This window comes from Octopus sinensis, linkage group LG3, assembly GCF_006345805.1.
Source record: "Octopus sinensis linkage group LG3, ASM634580v1, whole genome shotgun sequence".
Lineage (NCBI taxonomy): Eukaryota > Metazoa > Mollusca > Cephalopoda > Octopoda > Octopodidae > Octopus > Octopus sinensis.
This window is the reverse complement of record NC_042999.1, coordinates 156,373,502-156,384,391: the sequence shown is the minus strand read 5'-3', so window position 1 is coordinate 156,384,391 and position 10,890 is coordinate 156,373,502. Positions and strand designations below refer to the sequence as shown.

Here is a 10,890-nt window from a genome sequence, read left to right as displayed (position 1 = left end):
TTATTTCTCTCATATGTTAAGCTCCCATTTGTGTTAAAGACTGATTCCTTAAAATACAAGACAAGTATATAGAACTGTGTTAACATAAACTTATTTATCATACACACGTTCACATAACAGAGATTTACATTACACGAAAACACAAGTATACGTGTGTGTGTGTGTGTGTGTGTGTACATATTAGAACGGGTAATATACACATACATAGCAATGTAATATTAGACTTGAACACACGTACAGCTTCATAAAGACAACTAACCTATTTCTTTACTACCCACAATGGGCTAAACACAGAGGGGACACACAAGGACAGACAAACGGATTAAGTCGATTACATCCACCCCAGTGCGTAACTGGTACTTAATTTATCGACCCCGAAAGGATGAAAGGCAAAGTCGACCTCGGTGGAATTTGAACTCAGAACGTAACGGCAAGACCAAATACGGCTACGCATTTCGCCCGGTGTGCTAACGTTTCTGCCACTCTTGTATATATCTAATACATAGATATATGCATATGTGTTTGTGTGTGATCAAGAATTTATGTTGTTTGATGTTTGATATACTTATAGTTTAAATTATATAAAAGGGAATGCGGAAAAGTTCCCGGTTGTGGATTAAAAAAGGAAATACATGAGGAACAGTTAATTATAATTTTATTCAGCATATTCCCCTCTCCGATTCACACATTTATTGCAGAGATCCTTCAGTTTTTCTAAGCCCAGTAAAAGAACTTGGAAGTTTAGGCCTTCAAACTTTCACGATACCCCTAAAAACCAGGAACTTTTCAGCATCCCCTTATATATACATACATACATACATATATACATATACACACATACACATTGTTTTATTTATATATATTACATACACACATACATACACTAATTTTTCCCCATACATAAATATACATTATATATTTAATATATATCAATATATATGTATTGTGAATATACACAATACATATGTAATGTTTATGTGCATGTATGTATATGCATGTGTATATGTGTGAATAATTAGTATTTCAACCTTATATATGTATAAACTATATTTGGCAATAAGTTTCAGCAGTAATCAGATTATAAAAGTCGAGCAGTTTAACAGAACTAAAATGGGAGATTCTTGGAGAATTCAGGAACCAGAAAGGAGAGAATTATGGAAGGACTCAGTACTCTGGGAAAACACACAAAAAAAAATTCCATTTTTCTTATTCATTTAGTTCTTCCCTTCAATTACAAACCCATTACTTTTTTTTTACATATTTTTGTGGCTTTTTTTGTCATGTTTTTATTGTCTTTGGGATTTTATTTGGTTTTTTTGTGTATGTGTATGTATATTATACAAGTAACCCAAAAGCTGTAGGAGAGAGAGAGAGAGAGAGAAAGAAAGAGAGAGAAAGGTGGGGGGTTAGAGAATGAATTAAATAATGTTTATAATGGAGATGATATTGATGAGGTGAAATGTTAAAAATATTAATGAAAATGATAATGTTGATGATTATGATGAAGAAAACAAAGATTGTAATTAACAGAAATGTTATTAGTAGTTGTAGAGGGAACAACAACAACAACAAAGATGGTGATGATGATTCTTATTATCATTACAATGATTATGATGATGATGACATAACAAGATAAGAAAGTTTAGTCAGGTTTATGATATTTAAAATATATAATTATAAAAATAGGAACGACTATTCCTATGAATACAACAGCAGCAACTATAGTTTTGTAGCGAAGTCCACAGCCTTCTTCTGAACAACTCCAAACATTATTAGGCTTCTGAAGGGGCTGGATTGACTTGTTGGTCAAAACGGATATCACCTCGTTCAGAGACTGACAGCTTGTCTTCGTTGAGTTCCGGATCACTTCCAAGTCACGGTCCATGCTACGTAGGAATTCTTCAGCCGATTTTGTCTGTGGGTGTATCATGTCTTTGATGCTAAGGCTCTGAATTATCTTACGTTGCATGTCCGGATCACTGAGATTGCAACTCTCATTGTCTACACTGTTCGATGCTCCTGGTGTCATCTCGTCGGAGCAGTCGACGAGGCCCGTTGGGGCATTGTGTGTTGTCGAGTCTAATGTGTTTGAATCTGTGATCAGTAAGTCACTGTGGACCTCGGTGATATGGCCATATTTTCTGATAGGGACTTTAACTAATTTTCTTCCAAAGAGATCCTGGTCACGAATAAGATGGTTCACACGCTTCAGCTCAGCAACCTGAAGAAGAAGAAATTAAAAACAGAAAGATTTAAAAGACAAAAAAAAACAAAAAAATAAGCATGTTAATTAAATTGATGTAATTTTGAAATAAGCAATATACAATGGCCTCATAACAGCATTTAACAACCATCACCATCCGAACGTGGCCGATGCCAGCGCCACCTCGACTGGCTTCTGTGCCGGTGGCACATAAAAAGCACCATCTGAACGTGGCCGATGTCAGCGCTGCCTTGGCTGGCTTCCGTGCCGGTGGCACGTTAAAAGCACCAACCGATTGTGGCCGATGCCAGACTCCCCTGGCACGTAAAAAGCACCCACTACACTCGTGGAGTGGTTGGCGTTAGAAAGGGCATCCAGCTGTAGAAACACTGCCAGATCAGACTGAAGCCTGGTGCAGCCCCTGGCTTCCCAGACCCCGGTTGAACCGTCCAACCCGTGCTAGCGCGGAAAACGGATATTAAACGATGATGATGATGTTCCATGCTGGCAAGGATTGGACAGTTTGACAAGGATTCAGTGGGTCTAAGTTCTACATTGTGTTCCAAGGTCTGTTTTGGAATGGTTTCTATGACTGGATATCCTTCCCAAGGCCAACCACTTTACAGTATGTACTGCATGCTTTTTTTTTTCCATGCCACCAGCACTAATGAAGTCACCATATAACTTACAATACTTTAAAAAACCCAAGAACATGTGGTGAGTCCTTACATTAAATGTGGAACAGGGTGTGAGAGAAAAGCCTTGGGGAAGAGCAGATTCTTGTTGCAGACAAACTATTTGTTTATTCACAATTAACCCTTTAGTATTCACATTATTCTGTTGAATCTAATGTTCATCCATTCACAGTATTTAGAATTCACCGTGCTTAAGCTCATAGCTTTGAGATCATCATCATCATCATTGTTTAACATCCGCTTTCCATGCTAGCATGGGTTGAACGATTTTGACTGAGGGCTGGTGAACCAGACGGCCACACCAGGCTCCAATCTTGATCTGGCAGAGTTTCTACAGCTGGATGCCCTTCCTAACGCCAACCACTCCGAGAGTGTAGTGGATGCTTTTACATGCCAGGCGGTACTGGCAATGACCTCGCTCGAATCTTTTTACACATGCCACCGGCACAGGTGCCAGTAAGGCGACGTTGGTTAATTTTTAAAATGACATTTTAGAGTACATGTAAGAGGCTAGATCTAATCAGTTTGAACATATAACAGGTAGAATATTTTAGCCAGATATACTCTTTTACTCTTTTACTTGTTTCAGTCATTTGACTGTGGCCATGCTGGAGCACCACCTTTAGTCGAGCAAATCGACCCCGAGACTTATTCTTTGTAAGCCTAGTACTTATTCTATCGGTCTCTTTTGCCGAACCGCTAAGTGACGGGGACGTAAACACACCAGCATTGGTTGTCAAGCAATGCTAGGGGGACACACACAAACACACACATATATATATATATATATATATATACGACAGGCTTCTTTCAGTTTCCGTCTACCAAATCCACTCACAAGGCATTGGTCGGCCCGGGGCTATAGCAGAAGACACTTGCCCAAGATGCCACGCAGTGGGACTGAACCCGGAACCATGTGGTTGGTTAGCAAGCTACTTACCACACAGCCACTCCTGCGCCTATGATATGTCTGGTTCAAATGATAAAGGGTTAAAAGAGAAAGTGAAAATGAAAGGCAGTATCTCTGATAAAATAATTACAGCATTGAAGAAACAAATCCATGGAACAAGACCTACATTAACATAGAATGTAATCCCCTGTTCATAGTTTTTTTTTTTGAAAACATCTAGTCAACAATATCAGCAGATCTCTCCACCATTATAAAAAAAATAGATCTTCAACAGGCGCAGGAGTGGCTGTGTGGTAAGTAGCTTGCTAACCAGCCACATGGTTCCGGGTTCAGTCCCACTGCGTGGCATCTTGGGCAAGTGTCTTCTGCTATAGCCCCGGGCTGACCAATGCCTTGTGAGTGGATTTGGTAGACGGAAACTGAGATAAGCCTGTCGTATATTGTATGTATGTGTGTGTGTGTGTGTGTTTGCGTGTCTGTGTTTGTCCCCCTAGCATTGCTTGACAACCGATGCTGGTGTGTTTACGTCCCCGTCACTTAGTGGTTCGGCAAAAGAGACCGATAGAATAAGTACTGGGCTTACAAAGAATAAGTCCCAGGGTCGATTTGCTCGACTAAAGGCGGTGCTCCAGCATGGCCGCAGTCAAATGACTGAAACAAGTAAAAGAGTAAAAAGAGTAAAGAGTGTAGCTCTATATTACAACAACACTTAAGCAAATAGTGGCTTCAAAGACTTAATCTCTTTTACTCTTTTACTTGTATATAGTAAATATACTTGTATATTTTACCAGATATACTCTTTTACTCTTTTACTTGTTTCAGTCATTTGACTGTGGCCATGCTGGAGCACCACCTTTAGTCGAGCAAATCGACCCCGAGACTTATTCTTTGTAAGCCTAGTACTTATTCTATCGGTCTCTTTTGCCGAACCGCTAAGTGACGGGGACGTAAACACACCAGCATTGGTTGTCAAGCAATGCTAGGGGGGGACACACAAACACACACACACATATATATATATATTATATATACGACGGCTTCTTTCAGTTTCGTCTACCAATCCACTCACAAGGCATTGGTCGGCCCGGGGCTATAGCAGAAGACACTTGCCCAAGATGCCACGCAGTGGACTGACCCGGAACCATGTGGTTGGTTAGCAAGCTACTTACCACACAGCCACTCCTGGCCTATGATATGTCTGGTTCAAATGATAAAGGGTTAAAAGAGAAAGTGAAAATGAAAGGCAGTATCTCTGATAAAATAATTACAGCATTGAAGAAACAAATCCATGGAACAAGACCTACATTAACATAGAATGTAATCCCCTGTTCATAGTTTTTTTTTTTGAAAACATCTAGTCAACAATATCAGCAGATCTCTCCACCATTATAAAAAAAATAGATCTTCAACAGGCGCAGGAGTGGCTGTGTGGTAAGTAGCTTGCTAACCAGCCACATGGTTCCGGGTTCAGTCCCACTGCGTGGCATCTTGGGCAAGTGTCTTCTGCTATAGCCCCGGGCTGACCAATGCCTTGTGAGTGGATTTGGTAGACGGAAACTGAGATAAGCCTGTCGTATATATGTATGTATGTGTGTGTGTGTGTGTGTTTGCGTGTCTGTGTTTGTCCCCCTAGCATTGCTTGACAACCGATGCTGGTGTGTTTACGTCCCCGTCACTTAGTGGTTCGGCAAAAGAGACCGATAGAATAAGTAAGGGCTTACAAAGAATAAGTCCCAGGGTCGATTTGCTCGACTAAAGGCGGTGCTCCAGCATGGCCGCAGTCAAATGACTGAAACAAGTAAAAGAGTAAAAAGAGTAAAGAGTGTAGCTCTATATTACAACAACACTTAAGCAAATAGTGGCTTCAAAGACTTAATCCTGATCATACAAGATGCTATCAACTTCATAATGTGAAAATCAGATTTTAACCCTTTTGTTACCATACTTCTTTTGAGATGCTCTATGTTTCTTTCGATTCATTTTAAATGTAACAAAGAATTTAGTAAAATAATTTAGTTAACATTAAGCTAGTGTTAGAAACATAAATTGTGACAAGGGTTTGGTGGAAGATTTTAATTCAAAACTTATGAAAACGAGACATTTGTACTACAGAGCCAGAAGCAGTTTCAGTTGGGTTGGTATCAAAAGGGTTAAGAATTGTTTCTCTATTATATATTTTAACCCTTTTGTTACCATATTTCTGTTGAGATATTCTGTTTCTTTCAATTCATTTTAAATATAACAAAGAATTTAGTAAAATAACTTAGTTATCATTTAGTTAGCGTTAGGAACATAAATTGTGACTAAAGTTTGGTGCAAGATTTTAATTCGGGACTTATGAAAACAAGACATTTATACTACAGAGCCAGAGGCAGTTTCAGGTGGGTTGGTATTGAAGTACATACATCTTGTGAATAAAACACTTTCCAATGTTTCCATACTAGTAGACTTTCTATACTTTCTTCACATTAATAATGAAACAGATTCTGTAAAAATCATTTTCTTTTACTTGTTTCAGTCATTTGACTGTGGCCATGCTGGAGCACTGCTTTTAGTCAAACAAATTGACCACAGGACTTATTCTTTGTAAGCCTAGTACTTATTCTAGCTCTTTCTTTTGCTGAACTGCTAAGTTACGGGGATGTAAACACACCAACATAGATTATCAAGTGATAGTGGGGGGGACACTGCCTTTAGTCGATCAAATCGATCCCAGGACTTATTCTTTGTAAGCCTAGTACTTATTCTATTGTTTTCTTTTGCCGAACCGCTAAGTTACGGGGACGTAAACACACCAACATTGATTGTCAAGTGATGGTGGAGAGACAAACACAGACACACAAACATACATACACACATACATACACACATACATAGGCAGGCAGACAGACAGAGAGCAAGATAGATAGATAGACAGACAGACAGACAGATAGATCGATCAATAGATAGATAGATAGAGAACAAGGCAGGCAGGCAGACAGACAGACAGACAGATAATGTGCACGATAGGCTAGTTTCAGCTTTTGTCTACCAAATCCACTCACAAAACTTCAGTCAGCCCAGAGACACCGTAGAAGACACTTGCCCAAAGTTCCACACAGTGGGACTGAACCCAGAACCATATTGTTTGGAAACAAATTTCTAACCTACAGCCACACCTGCACCAATTGAGGAAAAGTTAATGATGATGATGACGTGGGTAGGTATGGAAGCGGAACCAAAACAACAGACTGAACTGCACTAACACCACTGAACCTGGTTGCTGTGAACTACCTGCCCTTTAGTCAGAGTTACCACAAAGACTAAGCTGAGCACAAAGTTAGCATGTTGGTCTACTTCAGATTAGTTTGAACAAAATAATTATTCCACTACCTAATTAATGGTCAAGTGCCTAACAATTGTGTAAAGAAGAAAACAAAACATAACTGCCCAAACAAAACATACTAAAAAAAATATCCCACCTACACAAGTATGGGGGAAAAAAAACAACCACTTATACACACACAACACATACACAAAATACTTTGTAGTGTTTATTTCAGTTCTATATTTAAGAGATGAGGAATTATGTACATTATTTACATTCGACGGATATTTGTCCTCATCTTGTTTGTTAATGCTAAAGGGTTAAAAAGGAAGCCACGTGTGCATGAGATAGAGTTCATTATCAGGCAGGTCACACAACTAAAAGAGAGAAAAAAACTGAAGGTAATTTTTCGTTAGTTGTGCCATGCAGCAAACACTGCAGGCTGGCCGCAAGTTGCCCATGACTAACTTAACCCTTAAACATTCAGATTTCTTTGTCAGATGAAATAATCCTTATTTATTCACATTGTTTTAAATTAATTAAACATTATCTAGTTGATATGAGATTTCAATGATGAGATTCTCTCTTCTACTTGTTTCAGTCATTTGACTGTGGCTATGCTGGAGCACTGCCTTTAATTGAGCAAATCGACCCCAGGACTTATTCTTTGTAAGCCTAGTACTTATTCTATCAGTCTCATTTGCCAAACCGCTAAGTTACGGGGACACAAACTCACCAGCATCAGTTGTCAAGCGATGATGGGGGAACAAACACACACACACATATATATACATATATACGACGGGCTTCTTTCAAATCCACTCACAAGGCTTTGTCAGCCCGAGGCTATAGTAGAAGACACTTGCCCAAGGTGCCACGCAGTGGGAATGAACCCGGAACCATGTGGTTGGTAGGCAAGCTACTTACCAAGCAGCCAATCCTACGCCTACGAATTGTTTATTTTTAGAATGACATTGTAGTATAGGTGTGAGAGGCCTGATCTAAACAGGTGGAATATTAAGGTCGGAATAAAGGTTTAATCCATTACACAGTTAATCAACACTGTCACTTGGTCCTTGGGTGCCTTTAGTGTGAATACACTTTGTTTTGAGAATTTAGGCTGGGGTACTAGTTCAAAAATATCTCATCATCGTTTAACGTCCGTTTTCCATGCTAGAATGAGTTGGACGGTTCAACCGGGGCCTGGGAAGCGAGGAGGCTGCGCCAGGCTCCAGTCTGATCTGGCAGTGTTTCTACAGCTGGATGCTCTTCCTAATGCCAACCACTCCGTGGGTGTAGTGGGTGCTTTTTACGTGCCACCGACACGGGGGGCCAGAGGAGGCTGGCAAACGGCCATGATCGCTTGGTGCTTTTTTACGTGTCACTGACACAGATGCCAGTCAGGCGGCACTGGCATCAGCCATGTTTGGATGGTGCTTCACATTCAGATGATACTCCTTCTCTCCAATCAGTCTCAGAAGCCCTGTAAATAGCCATGGGTACTGCCTCCCTCTACTTTCATGCATGCCCGCAAAAAAATTTATAACACATCTTTTTTTAGACATCAATCCCAGTTTATTGCTACAATTTTTTCAATAAATTCACCAGTTATCACCAAGCGAATGGAATTTGCTCAAGGACATCATACAAGTAAGCTGTAGCAGAGATTACCTTAACAAAAGCAAACACTGATAAGATATCACTGACCCAAACAGAAACAAATACTTAGCATTATTAATATTTTGTCCTTATTTTGCTGTTCTCTCCATACCTACAGCCTCCCTCCCTCTCTCTCTCTCTGTCTCTCTCTTTCTTTGTAGGAGGGTGAAGTGATGGTAGTAGCATGAAGGTGAAGGGGGTACAGAGTAAACTATTTAATTACAAACACATCCACACAAAATAAATAAAGGTAACTGATATTGCCAGGAAGAAGGTTATCTGGCATTCATACTTAAGCTAAGAGCTGCTTGGGATCAGATTTAAAATACATTGCTTTGTCTTGTTTTGTTAGTCCGTTAGTTTCATTTTTCAAAACCCTCTCTAGTGGCCATATTGTCATTATTTGCTAAGAGCAGAAGTTACAATGTATAGCTCCTTATAAGGGACAGGAGTGAAACAGTATGCGAGAGAGATAGTGAGAGAAAATGAGAGACTCAATCTGCCAGTCAGACACAGAGATGCATCTTTTACTCTTTGCTCTTTTACTCTTTTATTTGTTTCAGTCATTTGACTGCGGCCATGCTGGAGCACCGCCTTTAGTCGAGCAACTCGACTCCAGGACTTATTCTTTTTGTAAGCCCAGTACTTATTCTATCGGTCTCTTTTTGCCGAACCGCTAAGTGACAGGGACATAAACACACCAGCATCGGTTGTCAAGCAATGCTAGGGGGACAAATACAGACACACAAACACACACACACACAAACATATATATATATATACATATATACGACGGGCTTCTTTCAGTTTCCGTCTACCAAATCCACTCACAAGGCTTTGGTCGGCCCGAGGCTATAGTAGAAGACACTTGCCCAAGGTGCCACGCAGTGGGACTGAACCCAGAACCATGTGGTTGGTAAACAAGCTACTTAACCACACAGCCACTCCTACGCCTATTACAGCCACTCCTGGGCCTATATTGTCATTATTTGCTAAGGGAAGAAGTTACAATGTATAGCTCCTTATAAGGGACAGGAGCAAGACAGTATGCAAGAGAGAGTGAGAGAAAATGAGAGACTCAATCTGCCAGTCAGACAGCTGGGCAACATTTCTAGTGTCAAACATTCCCTCATAAAGGAAGACTAATTCTTATTTGTTCAACTACATAGTAGATACGTACCAAGCTTGTAACAGAGATGCCTCAAGGTCAACCAATTTACAACAAAAAACAGTAAGAATTTATTTCAAAGACCATCCTACCATCTAAAATGTTTATGAAACCGAAGAAACTGGAAACAGGGCAATATTTTTATGATTCTAAAATCCAAGCAAAAAACCTCACAAGCATCATTCTAATGACCTTCGCTATCAGCAGAGCTTATGGAATTATTCCCTTGTATCCGTCTATATACCATTTAATGCTGAATACATTAATTAGAAACAGAAAATACTGACAAGTAAACTAACTGTCTGGTAGCCAAGCCTATGTGTGGAGATGCGTGGCTTAGTGGTTAGGGTGTCAGCATCATGATCGTAAGATTGTGGTTTCGATTCCTGGATCGGGCAACACGTGTTCTTGAGCAAAACACTTCATTTCACGTCGCTCCAGTTCACTTAGCTGGCAAAAATGAGTAACGGTGCGATGGACTGGCGTCCCATCCAGCTGGGGAACACACATGCCATCGAAACCGAGAAACCAGGCCCATGAGCCTGGCTAGGCTTTAAAAGGATGCATTTACTTTTAGTGGAGGTGCGTGGCTTAGTGGTTAGGGTGTCAGCATCATGATTGTAAGATTGTGCTTTCGATTCCTGGACTGGGCAACACATTGTGTTCTTGAGCAAAACACTTCATTTCACGTTGCTCCAGTCCACTCAGCTGGCAAAAATGAGTAACGCTGCGATGGACTGGCATCCCATCCAGCTGGGGAACACATATGCCATTGAAACTGGGAAACCGGGCCCATGAGCCTGGCTAGGCTTTAAAAGGGCGCATTTATTTGTGGAGGTGCAATGGCCCAGTGGTTAGGGCAACAGACTCGCAGTTGGAGGATTGTGGTTTCGATTCCCAGACCAGGCGTTGTGTGTGTTTATTGAGTGAAAACAGCTAAAGCTCCAA

General features: G+C 40.4%; 1 protein-coding gene across 1 annotated transcript in view; it reads right to left on the bottom strand.

Annotated features, from left to right (window-relative positions):
* Positions 1-1,573: 1,573 nt before the first annotated feature.
* Positions 1,574-10,890, bottom strand: part of LOC115209772 (lysM and putative peptidoglycan-binding domain-containing protein 3) — a 57,858-nt gene continuing 48,541 nt past the window's right edge. Inside the window, exon 2 of the mRNA XM_029778285.2 lies at positions 1,574-2,221. Within this exon, the coding sequence (XP_029634145.1) occupies positions 1,643-2,221 (579 nt within the window). The 3' untranslated portion in view covers positions 1,574-1,642. The remainder of the gene's footprint in view (positions 2,222-10,890) is intronic.